At 42.7% G+C, this 25,740-nt stretch overlaps 2 protein-coding genes across 4 annotated transcripts in view; both read right to left on the bottom strand.

The window, feature by feature from the left end:
* The window catches only part of LOC100648354, a 25,046-nt gene extending 21,889 nt beyond the window's left edge, over window positions 1-3,157 (bottom strand). The window contains exon 1 of one of the 3 annotated variants that reach the window (XM_048404345.1): window positions 2,157-3,157. The gene's annotated coding sequence lies outside the window, so the exon portion shown is untranslated. The remainder of the gene's footprint in view (window positions 1-2,156) is intronic. The other 2 variants (XM_048404344.1, XM_012320794.3) reach the window with 2 other exon arrangements.
* Window positions 2,223-25,740, bottom strand: LOC100646896 (nose resistant to fluoxetine protein 6). Its single transcript, XM_048404341.1, has 14 exons — window positions 25,003-25,740; window positions 23,664-24,932; window positions 19,822-20,018; window positions 18,343-18,551; window positions 10,940-11,193; window positions 10,685-10,855; window positions 10,118-10,211; window positions 9,921-10,040; window positions 9,521-9,686; window positions 8,719-8,894; window positions 8,240-8,369; window positions 7,693-8,010; window positions 7,346-7,510; window positions 2,223-7,271 (listed from the first exon to the last, which is right to left on the bottom strand). Exons 2-13 carry the CDS (start codon window positions 24,223-24,225, stop codon window positions 7,385-7,387), a joined length of 2,523 nt encoding a protein of 840 aa, XP_048260298.1. The 5' UTR covers window positions 24,226-24,932; window positions 25,003-25,740; the 3' UTR covers window positions 2,223-7,271; window positions 7,346-7,384.

Consider the following 25,740-nt stretch of genomic DNA (forward strand, 5'->3'; position numbering starts at 1 on the left):
CTCGTTAAAGCAGGGCAATTCTTAGAGACAGAAAACACCGAGTGCGATTCCGACTAGTTGTTAGCAATCGGATTCGCCGGTCTGACGAAGTTTTAACAAAGTTTGACCTCCGACGAAACGCGGAAACAAAAACGCGAGCCAAATTAAAGCTCCGACTCGGCTTTCTCGTTTCACCCCTATTCCTACGAAATTTAATCCTACGAAATTTTCCATACGCGTATTCGGTTTAAGGCGCGGTCCGAGTTTTCGCAACTTTCTGGTCGAAATGAGCGTGACGCGATACGGCGATTTGCATAATACGAGGTGACCCTTTGAAAATTCTGCTCGCGGCGAAGCCACGTTTTTCCTTTCTTGGGCAGAAACGATGCCCAAGAGTGTACAGAATCTCTAAATTCGAGAATCGCGCACCGCCACTCGCTAACCTTGTGACCTCGTCTCGGTCAATTTTAGATGGAATTTCACTTAAGTGGAACTCGAAACTTAAAACCATTACGAGTCTCGATAGAAACAGGAAATTACTTTGTGAAACCGTAGCCTGCTTGGCAAAGAATTCTACCATCTCCATTATGGACTAGTGAACGCGAAAGCACGATGGACGTAAAATTATCGATTGACAAGCATCGGTCGGTTCGTGTTTGCCGATTCCTAAGCGATACCCGCTTTTGAATCAACGCTAATGTATATCGAGATGCTGTCGGTGGTCGATTCGCGCAATAATATTCAAACGGTTCTTCTCGCTGCCTACGTATCGATTTCATTCGGCTGGAAAGAACGAGCGCGGTCGAGTTTCAGATAATTAAATCGAATGGACGATGCACGTAGATAGCGCACCGCGTCCCGATCTGTACCTGGTACTCGACCAACTCTTTCCAAGAATATCTCCGACTAGTTGCATCGACCGTTGCATTCTACGCGGTATACGCGTTTCCTTTTCACTCCGGGTCGGCTCGATCGAAGTCGCTCGTGTCCCTTTTAATTTCGAACGCAAACGAAGATAAATAACCCGAATCCTGTTTTAATAAAGCAACCTGCTCATAGTTTCCAGACCCAACGTATCAAAAAATCCGTCTGTACAGCGTTTATTTATTCAGCAGTATCGCTGGAGCGGCAGCGATCGAACAGCCGGCTGATTAACATATTCGCATAAACGGAATTCTTTAGGAAGAAAAAGAAAATATTTACGGAGTATCTTCTATCTGATTCATCTAGGGAGAATATTCGGGAATATCTGTTCGTACAAATAGAATCCTAAAATTAGTACCAGAGCGATCAACATTTCGTTATTTTTTTATCTTTACGCATCGTCTAGTAGCAACTATATTTTGCAGTAACGAGAATGACAATTAATACGCAATTTTTTTTTAGTAGATATTTTGTCTTTAGAGAGAATTCGATCGAACCAGTGGTTCCCTAACATGATACGAGTAGAATTTAATAAAGGTAGAAAGAAGGTTTCGAGCGATTCGTTGATGTAGAGGTGTGGAGGGTGTGTCGATGTAATCAGGTCGCGATATGCCCAACCACGAGGTTCGAAAAAAGCAGACAGAGCCGTGCGTTTTAAAAAGTTGGAACACATTTGGATTATCTGGTTTATTCGCTATGAGAATTCCCCAAAATTAACGCAATATCGATCGCAGTCTCTCGTAACGTTCTCTTCCTAACGACGCCAACGAGTACACTGCAGCAAATAAAACGTCGAAATTAATGCCGTTCGAGCAATAAAAATAAAGTGTACGAAGGCTCGTCGCTAGAAATTCGTGAACGGGCAAATTTCCAGGAAACGGAATAAGTTCGATGGATGTAAAGGTGGATTATGTATATTATCGATAGATCATAGAACAACGGCGAACGGAGAACAAAGCCCGGGTCCCGTATAAAACCCCCGGTGTCGTGAATTACCAGTGAAATTGACTATCGAAAGCCGATACATCAGTATGAAATGCGGGGACCCGAACAGTTGACGCTAAGCTGCGTCGATGAAGTGAAAAGAATATGAAACGATGGTTCCATGCATACGAACGACGCGGCACACGCTAGCTCGCGACGAGCACAATCGATTCGCTAAACTCGAATACCGTATCTTTCGAAAACGTTTGACAGCGGTCCCCCTTGTCCCTTTTTCGCGGCTATTTAACGCGTTTAAGCAATGCTCGTACCTTCGTGTTTTAGCTGGCAGACAATTTATACGGTGTAAACTGGCCGGATTGTGCACGTTTTTTCGATGCTAAATCCTTGGTTGTTCATCGTTCCAGCGATCGAGTTTGGTCCAACTTGGCCGGACTTCTGTTGGCAATGCAGAGATTCGTTCGATTCATTGACCGGTGAATATCTTGAATGAACAGTTGTTTCTCGGCTTGGATAGATCAGCGGTTAATTCGTAGATCAGGCCGAGACGAACGTCTTTAAAGTTCTATATAGGCCGAGTCGCGCGATATTTATTCGGACAGCATTGCGATCTTTGTCTATCGATAAATACGACCGCTAAATTTCTTTCGATGCGTTGCTTGTTGTATTACTGGCAGGAAACGTTTTTCGCTGGTGTTCGTATTTCAAGTTTATCCGGAACTTGGATTTTAGATTCTTCTCGATGACACGTGTTTCTATTTATTCTATTTACTTTTGAATCGATGCGACGTCGTAGGAAGATCGGAAGAGGAGTACATTGCTTGCTTGCTTGTCAACGGCACGATGTACCACGTCAGTGCGTCTGGGAAAGTTGGTCGAACCCTGGGACTTGCGCGATCTCGTTACTTCGAGTCGAGTCACGTTTCGCGTCACGTTTCGCGTCCTGTTCGAAATACTTCACCGCGACCAAATTTCACGTATCGCGCAGGCTGGTCCTATCCATGGACGATTGATCGTGGCTTCCTTCGACCTTCCAGAAAATTTGATACGTTCCGCTCACGATCGAAAACCATCGTACATCGTAGCTTACGCGAACGGTCAAATTGTTTCCGCGAGCATTTCGACGATATTCAAATCGATAGTCGATTATTTTCGGAATATTTATCGTTAATCGGGTCCAAGCGAAATAAGTTTTTGGTATTTCGAAAACACTTATCTGCAAGTTGGGATAGCGACGTCACGCGAAACCTCGTGTCTTTTGACCGATACTGGGCGACTCGTGTTTCGCGTGCTCGATCTGCGACGCCTTTAGGCCAACTGCTCGTGAAAATGCGGCTCTTGCTGCGCGCCACGTTCCCCGCGCCTGCGCCACCACCAATTTCTTCGATACTCTCCTTTACGTGTTTTCGATATCGCGAGCTTCTGATTAATTCATCTTCGTTCAGGTACCTTGATCGACGACTTCCTCGGACTGCAGTTCTTTCCGTTGTTGCAGCCCCTTTCTGCCTCGTTCCACTTTTCCGATAAAGCTTTCCTTTAACTTTGGACCCGTGTAACAATGTAAATCGTCAACGACCGTGCGCTGCACGTACAATCGGCAGTAAAACATAGCAGCGAAAGCGTTAAGATCTTCCGCTTCCGTACCTCGTTAAGCAGTCCTTGCTCCAGTAACTCGTCGAAAATAGGCCTGTTCATATATCATACATAACTTTGCTCCAATTATTTCACGAGGACGGCCTGGTTTCAGCGCGAATTCGCGAAACAGACGTCGGATACAGTTCATCTTGGACGTTTCCACTTTTCAACATACGTACGAACAAATGAAATCACAGAAAGTATGTAAAATTTTCTCCAACATCCTTGGTATCGGTCGGTGATGGATTCGAAACGCGAATAAGAACAAATTGGACGAAATAGGGACGGAAATGGTTGCAAGAGCATGGCATTCTTATTCGTTCTCGGTACTAGCATACGTATATTTCCGGCTGTGCATATCGATACGAATATATCTCCTTTAAAACGAAATATTTTGGAATACGCGCGGCATTTCCCTGTTCTGTGCTGTCCCGGAAATATTTTTACCGAAACGAGGAAAATACAGGTGCGTTCATCTCGCTGAAACTGGATTATTACTTGCACGATCGGAAATACGTTCCATTTCATCAACGATGAATTATTTAGACGAGACCATTAACCGGAATGCCCGTCGAAGCCTTAATTAGCTAGAGACAATAGGTGCGTGCGCATTAACCGGTTGGACGCAGAGAGGTACGCGCGATGATTAACGCACTGTATATCGATTCGGTTAACGAGGCGTCTAGCTCGTACTATTACGTTATCGTTTGTTCATCTTTCGCTTACGTCGCCAACTTAATCCGATGACGTTTGCGTGACAATACTAAAACGGGTACACCTGCAGCAAAGCACGGCCTTCTATGCATACGCGAGCCTGTACGCGAGCTGACACGTGCAACCGCGAAATCACTTGAAACGGACGGGATGCGATAGGGATGCGCTTATACCGTAACATCGTATTCGCCTTGGATATTCACCTCTGACCAATGACCCGAATATAGCGGCTGGCGAAAATATTTAGACATTAACCGTACCAAACTTTTATATCTATGTACTTATTGTATACCTATATCGTATCTGTATATGTACGTGTACATGCATGCATATGTATATCGTTTCAATAGAACGTGCATGAAACGCGTAACTTTTGAAAATCGAGTTGAGAATAACGAGTAGAATTACGAGTAGATTAAATGGAGCAGTAGTTGAGAATAACATAAATTCGATGATCGAAACATCGAAAGTTTGCGAAACTTTCCAGCCACGAACGTTACACGTATGCGAATAATTGAGAGAACAATGAAAAATTAACCGGGTCGAAGTTGCACACAACTTGTTACCGCCTCTAACGAGCGAGTATAAAATATTCGATCCTAAATTACCGATCATATCGTCCGATTCGTTATCCGCAACTGATTAACGACATGCAACGTTCCATTAATAATCTTCGTTAACGCATTAAATCGTTATTCGTTGCACGGTATTTGCTCGATTAAAACGATGGTCGAGAAGTCGGCCGAAAACCGACGCGCATTTCGAATTCGATTTAGACGATGCACTTTAGAAGCTACACAGGATATATACGTAAATTGGATTGTCAATGGAGGGATGCTCGTACTTGTATTAGCATTAGACTCTGGTTGCTGTCGGGCCGACTATGCCGATTAACCGTATCTATTTGCTCGACTACAAATACGAAATACAGCCCTGCCTGATTTGCATTCGATTCCATTAACGAACTAGTTATCCGACCGAGGATCCTCGTAAATTTTTACTCTTCTCGTCTCATTTCTTTCCAACCTTCGATTCCAGTTATCGGATATTGCTATTTCGGAGATGAAAATTCGCTTCTAAAATCACTTGGAAATTTGACTGCCTCGAAAATCATATTCCACGATATTCGATTTCCGAACGTTCCGGCTCGTAAAAGTTCCATTGATTTTTTTGGTAATCGTTATTAAACGCGGAACGAGAAAAGGCGCGTGGAAGACAGTTTGCGGAATTTCGGTTTGGCTCGAGTCGCGAGCATGTCATTTCGATTTCTGACTACCGTTTGATGGCTACAGTTTCGCGATAAATCGTAAACCGTACTAGACAACTCTGATCTTGGATTCTCTGGATTCTACGCGACTGGAATGGAACTAGAATTTCCTGGAAAATACGTCGCGATCTTTGCTCGAAGATTTTTCGACACTGCGCTGTAAATAGTTTAATAATGGTGTCGAAATAGCGGAATCGCGAAGTGAATCAAAGTATCGCCAAAGAGGAAGTGAAAAATGAAAAAGTGAAAGGGAAAGTAGTGAGATTTATAAGCAGGTTTGAAGAATACGCAGAAAGAGAAGGCAAACGTCATGGCATTGATATACGCGACAGATGATGCAAGTGCGAGACAGTCGGTCGCGTTGCGATAATCGCGTGAAATGGACGTTATACGGCCGTAATTGACGGGACGTTAATTGCATTACTAATCGTGTGCTTCCGAGCACGTAGCACCACGCAAAGATCGAACACGCGTGCACGAGTACCAGGCCAGAATTACTCCGTGCGCTGTTTACATATTTCCCTTCGTGCTCGTTTCTGCCCGCATATATTTATTTGCTTTTTCCGTTACGTTTTTACGCTAAAGGATGAAAAAAAGGTAAGCTTACTTTTTGCAGCCGTGTGGCGAAACACAGCGAATGTTGGTTCACGAGTAAACTAGAAACACTTTTTTACGATTAATCTTTTACTCTAAATATCAATTACGCTTCAGTGATTTTTAATTTAGCCGTTGGCAGCAGAAGAGATTCGGCGCGCTTTGCATAATATTTTTCTTTTTTCTAACAGTTATAACGCCTACGTGACGACAGTTTTTCTTTTCTTTTTGCGGTAAACAGGCGTGTATCGAGTTAATATCTAAGAAAGAATGACGTGAAAAACGTACTCGTTTTTCAACTGCTTTTTGTAATTTAACGAAGCAACGCGACTTTAAATGAATCACGTCCGACTAACATTAAATTTCGTCCAAGCGTGAAACAGCGTCAGAGATCGCGCAAATATCGATTTATCTTTTCTTCGATCTAAGTTTAACGCGCTTTTCTATTTCTGTCGCTGTGCCGCACACACAGACGATATATTCGTCGCTCGGAAAATACTAGTACGTTTAAAACGAAACTAGTACGCTTTTTACAATTTTTTGTACAAACATTTTCTTTCGTTATCGACACTCGCGAACAGGTGTGCTATTGATCTTAGTTATTTAAAGTTCGGTCTTAAGCTACAATTGCTTCGCCGCCTTTATCGTTTTCCAATTTCTTCTGCTTTCGTTGAACTGGACTAGCGGTGGCTGGGAACGGCTTCTGATCGTTTCTTCTTTCGATCTTCGCTCGATTTCCAACTTTCGTCCAAGTCTCCTTACTGCATCAATTGTAAATATTCTCGTGGCACATGATCGCGATCAACGGTAGAAACGCTATTGGAATCGTATAAAATAATACGCGAGAGGCCTATTGTATCGGCGATACGAAGAATCTCTCTCACGCTCATGACACGAACGAAGAGCGAGACAAGATGAACGCCCGCTTTTTCTGCGAAATTACGAATTTAATACGCCTTTGATCGCCTGTATTCTACGGAAGACGCATTTGCCTTTGATTTATACTTTACGACAGTCATAAGCGTCTATGCAAACATATTCCTATTAAGTACGACGAAATCGCATTGATTTCGCATCGTCTAAATCGTCAAAGCAGCGTATTGTATCACTGTCGTGAAAAATAGATGCACGAAAGCGGCTTTTATCTTTGTCCCGAAAATATCCGCCAGAAAGTCGGGGATTCTTTCCTCTTCCGCTGGAGAGCTACGATTAAATCCTGAGGAACAAGGAAGTCGATAGCAGGTTTTTTAATAACGAGCCTATTGCGAGAAAGATCGAAACGTCCATTACCTAGCGTCGATCGCGCGATACGCTACGTTCGGTCTTTCTCTATCTTATCCTCTTCTTCGATATGAAAGCGATCTTGAGCAGATTGACGATGGGCGCCTCGAACGCGATGGAAATGCAGAACGACATCAAGTAGGAGGCGACCAGATTGCCAAAGTACAAGATCAGCTGGAAAACCATATGAAAAGTGAGCATCTTGGGAAAGTGCGAAGGTAAAAATAGTTGTTTAAGTCTGATTCACGGACTAGAAGTCGTTCCGATTCGAACCATCTGACACTTTGAAATTCATCTAAGCAGGCATTGTCGTCGTTTGGACCCGAAGAGATCTGGTTCGTTCTACGTAGACTTACCACGATATTATTGTGAAGGTGAAGCGGGCCATCCATCTGGGATACAGTGACCATCATGATGACAGGATGCACCAAGTACGCGCAGTAAGTCAACCTCGATAGCGGATATATCAGTCTGAGCGACAGCAGACTGTCGATCATTCTAGCGTACCCGGTGCAGCATTGAATCACGATGAAGGATACACCAATCGCCCAGGCGGTGTGTCCTAAGGCGGCGTACACGGAACTCACCGGCACGGTTAAGTTTCCGGGATATAGACCGTAAACTACCGAGAACATTATGGCAGTAGATAATACCCAGCCGATTACTCGTACGATCTGCAACAGTGGCGTTTAAGCTCGCTCGCTCGCTCGCTCGATCTCGTTTCGGTTACGAGTATCAGCTGACAACCAAATAATTTATCAGAGATTAACTGGAACAGGTTTTCTTAATTTTAAACTCGTCGGGATATCTGCCACGTTGGTCCACGAAGGGGAATTTACGTTTCACTTTCTGAGATCAAACGGAGCATTTTATCTTATTAAGGTGCCGGATTAAGCTACTTACCAGAGGCAATTTCAATTTGCAATTCGTTCTGAACAAAATGTAACCGGTGATGATGCCAACGAAGTAAGGCCCAGCTCTCAGCCAAGGTTTATCGTACAGCTCGTCGAAAAGCGCAAACGGTTCTTGGATTCTAACCGGGGGAGAAACAAAAAGACAGAATGAAGATTTACGCGGCGGAGATAGCCGGCAAATGGGGTATAAGTGGAAAGTACGGGGCTCGCTAAGTTATTATAATTAGCGAGTAATCGCGTTATAACCGTTCGCAAAGCTAGAAATCTGACGTTTAATTATAACGGGTCAAAATTTAAAGCGGTGGTGTTTCATTTATAAATCGAGTACCGTTAAATCCAGTCTAAACGACACGCGACGAAAAGGAGAAAAAGAGGGGACGACGGGATTTCACTGTTGAACAGAGGTAAACCGGAACGTATTTGCATACGTGCAATCGACAAGTTTTTAACATTTAACGAATTAATTACCTGGCGATGTAATCGTTGGAATAGGCGACGGAGAAGGTGGTAAACCACGAAGAGGCGATCAATAGCAAAATCACGACGGTGATGACCTTCAGGTATTTGATAGATAGAAGAAGCAAAAGTATTCCGAGAACGTAGAACTGTGTGTCGTTCGCCATATACCAGCTCCACAGCATACACTGGAAAGTTGTTAATCAAGTATTCATAGGATAATCGCGCGAAGGTTCAACGTACTGAGAATGGGTCATACTATCGGCGAGTGTCGGAAAAGAAATATTTGGTCCACGGAAAATCTATAGCCGAGAAAAACTTGATAGCTAATGGATCAAACGTCGTACTAGCGGATTGTTCGATCAAGTAGAACCGTTTTCACGATCTTTTCCTTTGGTTTGACGGTGGCAGCTCGTAATTTCTCGCTACAGGTCTTTGAAATCTGAGAAAGCAAACGGTTGGCTGTTTAACCAATGATTAACCCACTCTTTCTCATGGACGATGAAATTAATTCTAGAACGGTTAGACACTCCGCGCGTTGTCCCGGCACTTTGGAACTTTCTCCCGAACGATAGAATTAATTATCGGAAAACGATCGAGACGCTGACACCTTCCCGTCCCGTAATCTCCGCGACTCGTACTTCCTCCTTGAAATTTTGCCGCATCCTCCTCTCGCTATGCATCGTCGTTCTTTCATTTAATTGTATTTGCGTTCGGGTTAAGCGCTACGTCAATATTAATCAACGAGGCTGTTAATTCGCTAACGAGTCTATTAATTTTCTAAATGGTAGAAAAGTTGATCCAATATCCTTACCATCTCGGTACGAGGGTAGAGCGAGTTAAGGTACAATGCGTTTCTCCACCAAAACTTTTCGCATGTCAAATGGTCGACGATCACTGGCGAGAACACCGTCCTTGACAGCGCATACTTGATGGCGATCTCGTTTATTCCCAGAACGAAGAGATACGCCGGTGTCAATCTTGGTAAAAGAAAACGGAAACAGATCGGTATGCGAATTTGCTTGACCGAGATTCGACAGTCGTTTATTGGAAGAGATTTCTCCTTATTTGAAATTTGTATGCTCGATCAAATCTTGTATCGGATTTTATCGTGGAATTTTTTCGCTATCCACTTTGAATAGAACCACGTGCGACACTTTTACAATTTTAATCCGTTCTGTTTTTGTATCGTAGAATAGTTCGATCTTTTTTACCTTATAAATCTGTAGAGGATCATGATGATAAATTTGGTGAAACATGTCTTCCAGAAAATGCCCTTGTCATTTTTCAAGCTACCGGAAGACCGATAGAAGAGGATCGTAACTAACAAGCCACTGAAACAGTCGCATTCGTATGGATTGGGCGATCGATTATCTCGTAACGAGGGTACTTGTCACCGGATGTCTCTTACCTGATGAAGAAAAATGTGTCTACGGAGAAGGTGGCGTTGCTGATAGTTTGGAACATAAAATTCCGCTCTGTCACCGAACGCAGGGTTTTATTCTCTGTAAGGCGATAGAGAAAGTCATCTCATCTTGAAATTATCAGAGAAAATTCGGGTTAACACGCTATACAGAGACGAAGAAAATTCGATTACGGTGAACCAGCAGACCGGTATACATATTTCGTTACATCGCAATAAGTTGCACAGAGAAATTAATCGGATCTATATTAATAAACAATTTTTCCAACCGTGAAAGCTACTCTAAATTCTAATTGCCTGTAATCTTTTTCCATCGAAGCTCATCTATCGTCGATTAGGATGATTCTCGGTGTTCTTAATAGCGACGTCGCGATTACGACAATTATTATTTTCACGAACGACTAACAGCAATGTTTCTCGTACTCGTAAATTATAGCGATCAGAAAATCACTCGAGATCTACTAAAACATCGTCGCCCAAAATGGTCCAAACGGACGTTCACCGATGTTACTCGAACATGGTGATGTTGTTTCTGAAAAGGGAGGATTACTTTACCAGCGATGGAGAAGACTTGAAGATAAGTGTGCACCATGACCACCCATCCCAGCGAGAACACTCTGAGCCCATGTAGACAAGTCAGGCTATCTCTCGCGGCAGGTTCGGTGCTAACAATCTTGCTGCCGTTCGCGATAGGATCGAAAGCTGTTAGACACGTTAGCCAGAAGCCTGAAAAGAAATCGACGAGAAAGAAAACTGTTAGAGGATCAAAAGATTATTAGCGAGTAACACGAACCGCCGAGCATGCGTCACCTTTCTTGCTCTCCTTTTCAGAACGATCAGGCGATTCTTTTTGCAAGTTCTTCCCCTTTTCGATCAGCTCCTCCCCATTTTCTTGGATCACTTCGCCATCTTGGTTTAGATTTTTGTTGGAAAAATTGCTCAGTCTCTCGTTGTTATTCGATACGCTGGATGATTCCACATCCTTGACATTCGGTTGTACTCGTGTTCTGTACTCGTACATAGTCGCACAGATCATCAGAAATAGTATCGCGCCTGCGACTCCTCTGAAAAACCAGCCGGAAATATATTTCGCGAACGTAACGTGCAAAAGAGGATGAATTAAAGAAACGTATCTTTAGAGGATGATTCGAGAAAACTAATTGCAACGTTACCTCCATAAGCTGTCTCTTTCGCGATGATAATTTTAATGGAGCAATCTTTTTATCGGACAAATTTACATTTCTTCGACAGGTTGGAATTATATCGAGGAGATTACAGCGAAGCGTTAAAGCGTATATTAAAATGTAAAATTGATAGTAGTACCGCTAAACCGCTCTTAAATCACGAAGGGATATAGGAAATTTGCCGTGGCATATTCGTTTTCCGTCTCCTGCTCCTTTTTCCACAACATTTCGCTGCTCGTTTTAAAACGCGATTAACCTACGCTGATACCCCTGTAAACAGTTGCCTCCATTATACGTATAAATAATGTAGTATCGTGGATAAATGGCCTAAGAAATATCGGGTGAATCATAAACAATATTGCGAGAAAGCCGAAGTGCCGACAGACTCATCAGTGTGTCGTGGATCCTTCGGTAGAACAGTTACGCGGAAAAAGGCTTATGAGACCATGGCCATGGATTAGCCCTTTCGCTTCGAGCGCAGCATATAGGCAGCGACCACGAGACGACGAAGTGCTATTTGTAGTCGATAGTATATTTTTTCGTTATCGGCAGAACATTTTCTGCTGATTTTATTGACATATTGGACTAATCATTTCTTAAAGTTGCTCGTTATTGAAACGATCGTATACTGTTTCATGCTAAAGGATCTATTAAATCCATTGACAGTGAAACAATATTTCATATACGGTTCTTACAAGAATTATTGTTATTTAAGACTTGGGAAAACGTATATACAGCAATCACGCACACTGTGCGTATTTCTGGCGCGCGTTTCCGTTCAGTGACAGTACTTCGGCGAATTGGACCACCGAAGCGAAAGGGTTAAGGGAGAAAGACGAATTAACAGTTAATAGTTAGTTGAGAAATCAGAGTGTTGTCAGCGTCGTCAGAGAGTGTTGTCAACGTTGTCGAGGAGGATGGTCCGCTTGAGAGAGAGAGCGTTGGAACGGTGGTGACGGCGGTTGTAAATGAACTATTTAGTTGTCTTAGTCATGGCACATTAATGTATTTAGTTCACGTTAAATAACCATCGTTTCCTGTTTAATCCATTCCAAATAAATAAGAAAATCCTACAATAATAATTCAGGTTTACGAACAGCTAATCGCTCGTATTTCTTAGGAAGTAGAACTGGGCATTAAACGAATTACGAATTGTACGGTTAAGCATATTTAGCCGCAATAATTTTTATCATATCCATCGATCAATTTGAAACGTGAGGTAATCTAAACGAGCATGACCAAACATGAACACTGCGAATGCAATTAACATCTCTATAAAGTAATTACGTTACGTCTATCCTCGATAGCGATGTTACTGCTATTAAACGTACGAACGGTTTTACATTATCGAAAATTTATGACACAAGTTCCAATGCGAATTGATAATAAATTTAGATTTTAAAGATCAAATAAATTTTTTTCAAAATTAAAATAATAGACGACCAAGGAGCGAATTAACCAGGTCGCCGATAAATATTTATAACGCGGTTACATGATACGTAACGGTAGATTTCTCGCAGGATTTTTAAAGGTCGCCACATAGCAAATATTTCTAAGCATCGATAGAAGCCAAGTACATCGATACAGACGAAAGAAAACCAATAAAGTTTGGGAGATTTATGTATAGCGCGTGTTCCAGATTTCCGGAACGCTTCCCACAAAATCGAACCACCTGCGGAATCATTACCCGTCAACGGCGACTTTACGTCGGTCATAAAGATTCGTAACGACTCAATCACTCTAACTGGGAATTGGTCGTTTCGAGGTTTATTTCGTAGTTCGTGATTCATTGAAGAATTACTTTTGAATATATGGTAGAACATTGATCGTCGGAACGATTAACGGTACGATCGATCATCGGATCATCGGTTAAAAGAAAATTGTAACGGGGGAACGAGAATAAAACTTGAAAGAACTTGCCACATTTTTATTCGAAGGCTTCTGTTACTGCTTGATACAGAAACGTTTCATTTTATACGACAGCGAAATGTACGATAATTAATTTGGATAATTAACGTTCCGTTATACTAGGAAAAATGCGATGAAGCGCAATCAGGTTCACCGTGCAATATCGACTTCGTGACTTTCTTTCCTTGCTTAACCTTTTTAATCGACGTGCAATGACGCTTCGCGGAAAACATTCTTTCCATCAAGCGTTCCTCCTCCCGGGGGAAAGTGAACAGTAAATAATGCTCGTCTTTCTCTTTCTCATTTTTTCCAGTTAATGTAGCGAGCTATGGCAGAGAACAAAGAAATCGATACTCGAGGGATCGACTCACGGTACAACTAGGAACAGAAGGCGAAGTATGCCAGAACCGGGTAATCGTAAGTAAAGTATTTCGTTTTGTCAAAGTTGGAGGAAGAAAGAAAGCTTATTCCGCTTGACGCGGGACAAACGACAAAAAGTTCGTCATTTTTCTACGTTAATAGGCCCTTAAACGCGAATCACGATGCGCTGGGGGAGAAGAAAACGGGGGACAAGTTTTTCCTTCGGCTTTAAGGGGACTCTCTCGTCGTCATTTTATATTACGACGAGAAGCAGCGGTATAAAACTTGCCAGATTTAAATTATGCCGTGACTCATTTTCATTTCTCCTATTTATTTCGAGATTTTTCTGGAGTCACGAGGTAGTTTGTTCGCATGTCCGATGAAAGGTCATCGAAGGAAAATCGAGGAAAAAAAAGAAGAGTAGAATTACCGTGAAAGTTGGTAAAGCAGTTTCATCCTCGTGTCCGAAAAGCATCGAAACCGGCTGGAAACTTTCGGTTAATGCGTTACTTATATAGGATCGTTTCTAGGTCGAAGATTAGGTACTTTTACCAAGCTTCCAGAACCTTTATCCGAATCTCTCGGGGACGTAACCGTAACGCGACGGTAAAAATTTTCAATTTATCCAGAAATTGAACCGTGCAACGTCTTTATCCCTCGAGAAAACTGGCTACTCCGAGTCGAATCGAAGGTCCAATATGACATCTCCTTGACAACACGATGCTTGAGAATCCTAAGGATAATAAGCGCAATTTGATTTCGTCCGTCATGATTCCCTACGTACTATGTTCGTCATACTTTGTATCCCACGAATAAGATTTCGTTCCGCACGGCGTTATCTCAGTACTCCGTTCGTACTTTTCCTTTCTCGACCGTTAATACATGCAAATGAAGAATTGTGGCAATACAGTTTTTTGTTGTTGGACAGCGTGCAGAACTTTTCATCTAATTTTATTCATAAATGTAAATTATCTAAGAACGCGCGCAGCAGTGATTCGCTTATTCATCGAGTCGGCCCTTATTATGCGTCGTTTCTTGCATTTTCGTGTAATTAAATCCGGACGATTATGCGTGCATTTTCATTGCAGATTCGCTGGCTCCTTTGCATAACGAGTGTATATGTTATTCGATGGTACGTTAGAGCGAAGTTAGCGGTATTAACGCGATAAAACTTCACCATTCCGTAATCGTATTTCGATACCCTTTATGTAATTTCTGCTGAAACGATCGTTCGATCCGGCAAACAGCTTTCAAAATCGATCCAGGTGGAGCAATTCTAACCTTAATGTGAGAAAACCGGTGGCCGTGGTACCCTCTTCTGGACGTTGAACGATTAAAATCGGTCGCGAATCGGTAGAGAGACGCGCGTCGAATCAATTCCGCCTTCGAGTGGAATGCACACAATAGCGAATCTACTTTCTCGTGTCGACGCTTTCAGCCTTTCTATGATCTTGCGTAATACATTCAAGGCACACGTGCAACCGTGCACACCTGCCGATACGCGTTCTAACACGAATTTCCCATCAAATCGATCACCGGAAGAAGCGAAACTCTAGAATGTATCTATTTAGAAGTCGGACAGGGTGTCCAATTCGAGAGCTTTGATCTCATTTGATGCGATGTAAACACGGGCTTGGAATCGCTCTCACGTTCATTAAACTGCAAATGCAATGCTCATTGCATAATTGCTGTAAACCGGTTCATCGCTAATATAAATACGTGCTTCATCGAGAGAGGGAGAGAGTGTAAAAAGATCATCGTAAATGGACGATTAAAACCTATATACTTGCGCAATCTGCAAAGCAACGAAATTGCCAATACATCGATGCAAATACCGATGGTATTTGCAACAATCGTGTAGTTTGTTCAAAACACTTTCTTCGAACGTGGATACGTCGAAACGTACGTACATTTTTGCAACGACTAAGCTATAAATAAACAGGTCGCAATCTTTTGATTCGGAATATCGAGGAAATCGATCAATTCGAACAATTCTACGAGAAGTTGGTAAGAAAGAGGATCGTAACCCTGACCTTAGACGAAAGCTGAAAGATCTAGCGGCTGTTGTGGATGGAGCTTAATAATCTCGAGGTGCACGATCTTATCTAAACGGCGATCGTTTTAAGGCCATAAGATTGTAACTTGCCTTGGAACTTGGACGCGCTACTTGTTGTATTATAGTTAACAGGTATATATGCATCGCGTGCAAGGACGCGTCGAGGTGCGAATTCCTATTTATAGTTGCAGCAGGTTAACACTGACGTAATTTGCAGTTAGAAGAAAATTACAAGTTTGAAGGTAGTGAACCCTTTGCAAGCATCTTGCTGCTGGTTCTGTTCATCGAGCGGCGAACCAAGTACAGCCGAACAATTCGAATATTTATGACCCAAGTTTTTCGATTAAGATCGGACTTTTACTATTTTTAGCGGAAGTAGAGCGACGCGGCGAGCTTTCTCCGGTATTTACGTGATCGTCGATCTTTCGTTCATTTTGCATAGTTTCTCGTTTTACCGAGAGCGACTTAAGTCGTTGGCACGCGATAAAGGCGCTCTCCCTCTCTCGGCATCTATCAAAGTTCATCGTGGCGAATCAAGCCGCTGTTCGAAACTCGCGAAAAATTCTGTACAAAGTAACGAGGTATTCGACGGTCGGATGTATACGACGTTGCTTTGTATTCGTTGTGATTTACGCAGAGTAATTCCTCTTAGCACGATCGTTTGAAGAAGAATTTTCAGGCAAGGACACGAGCTCGTTTCCATCTTCGATCCAACAACGATCCTCGAATGCATTTAGAGATTCGCATCGATTACCAATCTCTCGCTTTCTCCCGCTCTTTCCTCCGGTGACATAACGTTGTTTATCGAGATTTAATTGGCCCGGTACAAGGACGCGGCGATAAAATCGCTACGAGATATCATCTCAGATCCGAAGGCAAGTTTCTCCAGGAAAAATCGGCGGATGACGTTCGAAAGTTAAATGTCTTTTGGTACAACTTTCGAGTTGAGTTGTTAAAGTAGCAACGCGGCCGCGTTGCATAATTCGCGATCCGACGGCTTTGCAAAAACCGTTCTGGCGTCGCCACGGACACGGTGAATATGAATCTAAGTTGTGCAAGTACCCAACCAACGATCTGCGTGCAGCGTATTTTTCGTATTTTTCTTTTGTTCGGGCTGTCATTGATGCGATCGTTGTTCTATGGCGCTTTCGTGTAACAGTGACACGACTCGCGTAATATTCCATCGAGGCGTGTTCGATCTTTTCTTTCAATTTGTCGTAACTACTCAAAAGTAGAACGGATGTAGCAACATATTTTTTCCAAGAAATCTACTTTTTCAGAAAATTGTCGAGTTGTGCGAAAGGGAATGTCGCGATAGACTGGATCGGTGCGAGCGTTTTCGCGTCGCGTTCTAAAAAAGTTTTGCAGCGATGGTTTACGCGGAGATCGTAATTCCACTCCAGAAAAAAGTACAGAAAGAGTATCGCGCGCGTAGACGAACGAGCTTGCGTACATGCGCCGTGATGGATCATTAAGCGTGCTATCGTACGGACAATAAACCTGTGATATAGGCTCGCTGTAACTAGACGAATTTACAACGTCGTACAATTAAAAATACTACCACCTACCCTAATGCCTTGGACGCTGCTTTTAGGAACAAGAAAGTTAACGAGCTATCGGATTATACGCGTGCAGGATGAAAAACCGTCGAGCTCGCTTTTCTTCGTATATCGCTTAAAAATAGGCACTTGTAACCGACGATTAAGAGAACTTAATTTTGTTTTGTTTCTTCGCGCGAATTCCCTTTTACACGAGCGGAGACACGCGTCTAATCGGACAACGAGGAAAAGTTTTTCTTATATAAGCTAATACATTAGAACATATCGTAATGTTACTGCAAGTTAGCTAGCCATCTCGACACATAGTTACGTGAACGCGTGTGTAAGTTATTCGTGCTAAGTTATCGAAGTGAATGTAACCATTGCGCAAATTCCGGTCGTGTAACTGAAGAAATCGCGGCAAAAAAAAAAAAATATATTTCTACGCGTTGTTAGGTCTTCAATGGAATTTCGTAATTACCGTAATTTCGTTGAGACGTCAGTCACTGATTGCGTTGCACCGAGCATGCTCGTATTTCGAATTCTGAAATTTCGTAATTTGACCACGAAAAGTTAAACCGCAGAAACTCGTGGTTAGCTAATGGCTTGAAATACGTGGAACGAGCTTTGCAAATGCAACCGGGTCTTAAAAATTGTCTTGTCGGAGTTTAACTGCGGCTAAACCGCGCGACTGATCTTTTACGAGTATTTAAATACATACGTATATCCTCATCGCGTAGTTGCTTCATACGCGGAAACGTTCGAATATTTTTTACGTAAGTAAATAGACACGAATTCGCGTAAGAGCGTCATGCATAGAAATTCTCGTTGATCAAAGATACTTGTCCCGTAATATCTCGCGATATCTTGTTCCACGCGATTACGCCGTCTCTCCGACTTCTCAGCGACTTTTATCCGTCGTTCGAAGTTTCTTTCGACCTTTGCAATTATTTTCTCGTGACCAAAAGCTGATATAAGAAAATGCGTTGGTTTCTTCGAGCTGGCAATCTAGTGGAACGAAGCCGATAAACGCGACAGCCTCGCAAACGAAAAAATAATTGAGATCGCGCGATAGATTATCGGATGGTGGATTTCGGTGGAAAATTTGATCGGTCGACTTACGATTTACGCAGGCGACGGCGAAAGAAAAGTTCTTGCATTACTTACGAGAGAACGTACGACTTGGGATCGCGCCAAGGGTTGTAATTGCTCGAAGGCACAGATTTCACCGCAACGATGTGGATCTTCGGGCCGGTCGATCGATAAGTCGAGTTACCTTCTCGTTCGACTCGATCGGCGTTCGCTCTTAGCATCGAGGTCAGGGATGCTTGGTCGCACGTAGCTGGCAGGCAAAGACCCAAAAATACTTGTCTTGTCTGAAAACAAATTGGTTCTAGTTCGATCTACGATGTGGCTCGACAAGGATGAAATTACGTCGCCGAGATACGAAGAAACAGGAAAAGAACTATCGAGGCGTCTTAATTAAATTTCAGACGCTGAATCGCAAGATAAATCAGAGCAGGAAGATTCAATTTCAAGATTAATTAAACTTTTATGCGCTTGTATTTCGCTCGGTTTACTTTGCGCCATGATTCTCAAACTGCCTCAAAGTTCGACGGGCTTTTAAAATTCAATTTCTTTCTAGGTTTTCTCCCTTCGTTGCTCGATCTGTTTCTGCTACCCGTTTTTCCAGCGCGATCATGCCACCCACCGCACGTCTGACGGGAAAGTCACGAAACGATTTTGAACCTGTCCAACGTATAGCCGAATCTGCTATACTCGCGATAATCTTCCCATGTAGAAACTCTTCGGTATCGGTCGCGTTGTAAACGATTTCTAGGAACTACCTTAGTGGACACCGTGAAAGATCAACTATCGACTACTCTGTTACAGGAGAAGTCGTTGATTTTCGCCACGCGAGAACTTCCCGCGTCTTAGATTTCCCACGTGCTACTCTTTAGCTCGGCTTCTCGATCTTCGAGTAGCATTCCAAGAACGATATCCACCTTGCAGCGTTTCTATCCTGATTAGCTTGATTCTCGCGCCAGACGCGTCGTAACAAGGAAGGAAAATAACTACGAAGCACGGGGTTGTTTCCCTAGAATCGCGAAATACGGAGCGCCGTGTAATCTGATTAAGCTAAATGATGCAACTCGGATTCTTGGTAGCGACAAAGTTCTTCAAGTATTTACGCTACTATCAAAACGCTAATAATCGTCAGGTTGTCGCAGTAGTTGCGTTAATTTTCTCTCTTGCCGTATAAATAATTCGCTTTATTAATCTCGTCGCGCGGGCAAAGACGACGCAGTCGGCGGATTCTTCGACTCGTAAATATTAACAGAGGCTAAACAATCGTTTGCGATTAATTATTCGTCGATTAATTCCGTTCGGAGAATAAACGTTCCGTATGTTTGCCGAAGCCCGTTTCTTGGAACTATGCGTTTAATTAATCCGTCTAATAATTTATTCGCTATCAGAGCTATCGCGCTATTCGACTTACGAAGGCTGGTTAAAGGATGGTTTAATTAAACGACTTAGGAATACCTTTGTGCAAAACGATAATTCTCCGCGAATTTATCCGACGAAGACAAGAGTCAACGATGGAAAGGTTGAAACGATCGGGAAGAAGGAAGCAGGGGTACTTACCGAGAATTCGAGTTCCTTGGGCAACGTCAAGTACATCCTCGCTACGTGAAATTTCAACGCATAGGGCGGAGTATCGTCGAGTTCCTGGCGAATACTTCCTCTGGTGGCGTTTAGCTCTTTGCAGAGGGTGCTCGAACCAAGCCAGAAACCGTTCCCGAAATGGAATTGCGATGAATAACGGCCACTGGCGTCCGACACTGCGAAGAAAGAAGCACGTTGAGGAATCAAACGCGATAAAGAAAGCGTTCTTCTGGAAAAGCGAGGAAGATAACCGCGCGTCGCAAATACCGTCGTTTCTCTGCAACGAATCTCCGTCTCGAATAGGTTCAGGAATTGCCTGGTGAAAGATAAGATTTCAAAGTCGAAAGAACAATAGCGACCAAGAGATTTCAAAAGGTTTTTTCTATCGTGAAAAGACATGCCGCGCTCGGAGAAGATCCTTTTCCTTCTCCTTTGTTTTCATTCGTTTTGCTCGAGACTCGCGCGAAAAGCTCGGCATTCTAGTTTCCGAGGGTTGGATTATACGACCACGCCTGAAAGGTTCATTGTCAGTTACGTAAAGCCAGATTGTGACCGCAGTAGCGGAGAAAGTACAGTCGACTGCCATTACGAGAAAACACGACTCACTGGCGACAACGCGCGTTTAAGCGGACGTAATTTCGCGTGAATCTTGGATCGTCGAGATATTAGAGGTAAACGATAAAATCGACGAGATGGAATCTCGCGTGCAACAGTTGGGATGCTTCTTGAGAAAAGGATTCTAGCAAGCGGGAATTTCATTGGACATTTTACTTCCAATTTTGTAATGTTAGCTACGTTCGAATTGACAATTAGAATGGCTTTCAAAGAACTTTGTTCTTTCTATATTCATGTAATAAATACAATTCTCGTAAAACCGTTCAAATATTTGACTAGAAACTACATTCATATTTACTACGTCTATATTTACTGGGTTCTTTTTCAGGAAGCTACTCAATTATGCTTTGTTCGCCGAGTGCACAGACGATTAACGGTTTGTGTCGGAAAAAGGAGGATCGGTGAACAGTCTCGAGCTTTCGAAACACTGCGGTGACGGGTCGTGTCGGTCTGTTTCAACGTACGAGCAAAGTAATCTGCAACATTATCGTCTGACGTAACAGCTTGTGCGCGTTCAATAAGGATTTGTCAAAGAAGTAATTTCTGGAAAATCAGCGTTCACCGGTTACTCCTCGGGGGCTACGTTCGCTCACCGAGTTTGAAACGAGTATTCCGTAATTTCTTAGCGTCGTTGCGAGCTTTTAACCGTTGCCTGTATTTGCACGACTACGCTAAAATCCAATTTTTAACTGGAGCGTCGAAACACGTACAATACGCGCACAACGCGTCCGTTTTATAAGGCTCGTTGATTCCGCGAATCCCCTCGTGCGAGTTATGAGTTTGTTAATTTTTAATATCGATATTTTTCACGGTATTGTCAAATGTCAAACGTAGAACTCGCACGATATAGTACCTGCCTTTTATATTATACGTTCGATGGGCCACCGCCTACGCGCGATATTTTACGCGTTCGAAACAAAGATAGGAATTATCAGTATGAACGAAGTATTTGGGATATCGTTACGTTGGTCGGAAATCATCGTATTTTGTTTATTTACAATTTCCGCGATGTCTGTACACCGTAGGCAGAGAAAATTGCTGCATATTTGAATCGAAATATAAATTATAAAACGATGGTGTAATATCGTTGGAGAAACGAATCGTTCAATAAATTATTCCGTAATAGAGAGAATCTCTTGAACGTAGCATGTTGTACGAATATCTGATAAAAGGAACTTGCAATAGGAGCGATCTTCGCAGTCTGTTTTGAACGCTTTATAAAATTTGCCGAGCTTAGAAAAAGTATTTAATATTGCGAGTCGAATCGTAAAGCCATTGAAAGAGTATTTCGACAACAAACAAAACAACAATAAAAATGAAAAATGAATAATAATGTAATGTAATAAATAAATAAATATAATAAATATAACAAGTATAATAAAATAAAAAATACAATAATAATATCAAAAATGAAAAATTTAACAGTAGAGAGATAAATGAATCGCTGCATGAATAAATGGAACAGAATAACAGAAATTTCAATAAAATCCGAATTATTTCTTTCCTTCCAAAAAACAAAAAACGACAGATCAGCTTAGTAGATTAAAAGCACAAAACTCGTAAGTCATTGGAACAGGTTCGTTAATTAAATCAGTGCCGATAAAAAAACATAGCGATCGTATGGTTATACGGCGGATCTCTCGTGTTTCTCCGTTCCTGGACGACCAGCATGTCGCAACGAATGCGATGAATCTCCGCGGAAAGGGGTCGAACAGTGTCAGAGAGCGTTTACGTCCTGTTGGAAAGTGAATCTGCCTGTACGAGTGCGAGAAAGATAACGTCGTATGCGGTTTGTCGGCGATCGAATCGGCGAATTGACCGACTGTTTCGCCATAATCCGATCTCTGCTTATTGCCGGAAGCAATCGCGAATCTGGAAAATCATGCGATTCTATTGGATTCGCGTAATCCAGACCACCGATCGGTTCATCGAATGATCCTCCGCGCGTCTTTCTCTCTTTCTACCAACCAGTAATGATCGCACGACCTCAATCGTGATGGAATTTGGACTCTGAGGTAGAAAAGTACCATTTTCAGACTGCTTTAAGACGAATCCTATCGTTTTAAGATCTTTGTATCGATGTTCGAAGCAAAGTAACGATCGTCGAAAAAAAATGCGTCTGATTGTAAATTAGGAACTCGAGACTTTCAGATTGAAAGTCGCCATAAATTTTGCTAATTCTAGCATTCGTCGAGGAATATTCAAAGATACGAGCCACGATTCAGCGATCGTGCATTAAGTGCGTTTGATAAGGAACCGCGATGATCGAGATAAGCGATCATTGCGAAACGACCGGTGTACGGAATTCACGTATAAATCAAATTATATAAAGCGTTAGCTGTTCCGCGGTATAGAAAGCAAATCTATTCGTAATGCACGTTATACCGTTATCGGGCGAATGCCACGGTTTATGGAAATAAATCAATTAGGTAATGCTGGACGGCGTCGAGTGGCATTAATTTAGCGAAACAGAAACTTTCGATTCACCTGATTCGGACTCACTCTGGGTCAGAATTAATGGAAAGGGAATATTTCGAATTTCGAACTTTCTTCGACGAGTTTATCAGTGATCGAAACGACCACCCACCCTGACGTTGGCTTCGTGACGCGGCAGAAGCGGGAAACTTTACAACTACGAGGTGTTGGTTCGTTTCCATTGCGATTTACGATAATAACTTTGCGTTCCTAGCTCGAGACCTAAATTTCGCAGTAGCTTGGCTCGGAACATCGTAATAGACTGCCCATTCAACTCGGCTTTTTGCATCGTCCCGAGCCGCAAGAATTCTCCGATTGCTTTATCCACGGTGGAATAAGGTCGAAAATTCGTTTAACGATAAAGCGTTCGTTCCGCTGCTATTAGAGGAACGTGACAAAAGCCTTGCGAAAATCAAGCGGTAAATTGCTGTTTCACGTAGTAATAACGCATTTAGCAATCGGGTCTGCCAACGACACGCCGCTCGGAAACACAGCGAAACACGACTTTCTCTGAACGCTCGTTATTAATTGCGGACAACGCGCGAGTACCAAAGTATCAGTTCCAGAAATGTTCGACACATACTAAAACGCAAACGTCGCAACGTGGCAAGTGCGATCGTTAATCGCGTGACACGACGGTGGATCTCCGCGAGGCGGGAAACGACCCGAGCGTTGTCCGCTGGTTTCTCGATCGTTTACCGATCCTTTTCCAGCGAGCTTGTTCTACTCACTCTTGGCGGCCCACAGCTTTCCATCCTTGAGAGACTCGAGAAACAATTCTAGTTCGTTCCTGCAGTCGTGCCCGAGTTTGCCAGGTACTCTAGACCACTTGAGGGGATCGTAAAGATCCACCAGCCATTGGATACTGTTCGCCGTTTTCTGCAACTTTTCTTTCATGAAATCGATATCCAGATCTTCGTGTTCCTCCTGCTTCTCGTCGAACAACTTCAGATACTTCTTCCAATCAAGTTCCGGATTGTTTTTGCTGAATTCAATTAACGGGCCGCGTTTATCTTTCGACGTTTGCTTCTCCACCTCGTAATCGGTGCTGTTCAAATTTGTCACCCTGGCCGTTATCGACGACGCGTCTTGAGGCCTGCCGATTCGCAGAATGTTGGACTCGTTCCTGGAAACTGGACTCGCGTCTACGACGCAGTTTAGCACGAATAAAAAGCAGCCAATGTAAAGCGACATTTTCGGGGCGATTTTACGAAACGGCCCAATTATCTCGTATTTTGTATCGCGTTTTCCAATACGGATCGACGCTGCACTTCTCTCTCGGTTCCTAAACATGTCGTCGGTTTCTTTCGTCGAAATTTCCACACGTCATATTAAGTTAGGACAGTGACTGAACTTGCCTCGATGGGCAATCTTCGTTTCTCGATTGCTCAGCTGTTCAAATCATCGAGCATGTTTAAGGACGCGGAAGGTCGATCGTGACAGGAATGCAACCGGGTTATCCCAGACAGTTTACGATCGTAGAACGAGACTCACTTTCGTTTCTCACTAACCACCGGTTCGACTCTATTTCCAATGCGAATTGCCGCTTAGCGTAACAACGATCGAGTAACGACACGGAATTACCGGATAAATCGTGCGAATAGAGCCCGAATTCGTTTATTTCTTCTCGAGATATTAGACACGAGTGAAAAAATCGAGTCTCGAGGGGGCAAAGTTAGACGCACACACGAGACTAAGGATCACGCACTGAATGAAGCGAATCGAGTTAGCAGTCACGTTTACCTGGCGACTTGGGGCCCCCCTTTCTCTTCGCGATATACTTTACCGTGGTAAACACATTTCCTTCTTCGGCCCTCCGACAACAGTCGCCGACAAATGGCGTTCTGTCTCTTTCCAAAAAACCCCTTCGTAAATCCCGACGATCCTGCTATCAGGATTCTCTCAATATTTAGGAAATCCTTGCGCCTTCTTCTTCGTTTCATGGCTCGATTCGTTCGACTTTACTATACTACATTTCGATACAAAATACTACTTTCATTCTGTAAAAAATTATACTTAGTAGTTGTGCTAAGTATGAACGCTGCTCGATGTGATTATCAAATAAATTACCTTTAGACAGGTCTTTGCAGCATATGGAAACGTCATAATTCATAGATACTTTGCACGAACGTAAACCGTTTTTTCGTTCGTAAACGGTGTTTGGTGAAAGCGATGAATATTACGTTGATTACTCGAGTTATAGTTTCTAGAGTGGCTCGTTATCGTTGCCTCGGTGAACTAACGCTTACCATTAGAATGCACGTTTCTTTTTTTCCCATCTGTCGTTCTTTCGTCCAAACGCTTATTACTTTCGCAAGGTCGAACGTACATCTTCTTTAGAAATTTACATATAAAGAAGTACATGGCTCGTAAATCTTCACTTTTGCGTCGCAGTGAATCGTATAGTGGGAATATGCGAAAGATGTTAGAGTATTTCCTTCCTTTTTTTGTTTTATTTTGTAATATATTTCGTCACTGACGAAATCATCTTTGCGAATCCATGTAAAGACTAAAATACCACGTATAATAAGGTAGAAAGATAGAAAAGACAGGACAGAAATAAAGGGGCGCGTTTTTCGCTGCAACGGCGGTCTTCCTTTTTTTTCTTCTTTCGTAGAATATTCGGCGTAAAAACGCGCAATTTCTTCGAAAAAACGAGATGCGAAGCTGGTGACAAATTTTTGCGAAAACCTCGTAACGTTTAAAATAAAAGCAAAGAAGGGGAAGCGCGGAAATTTGCGCGAGAGTTCATCGAATCAGCGAGCCATCCGTTTTCTTTCGACTTTTGCACGAAGTGTTCGAATTAAA

Source organism: Bombus terrestris, chromosome 3 (genome assembly GCF_910591885.1).
Source record: "Bombus terrestris chromosome 3, iyBomTerr1.2, whole genome shotgun sequence".
In the NCBI taxonomy this organism is placed as follows: Eukaryota; Metazoa; Arthropoda; class Insecta; order Hymenoptera; family Apidae; genus Bombus; species Bombus terrestris.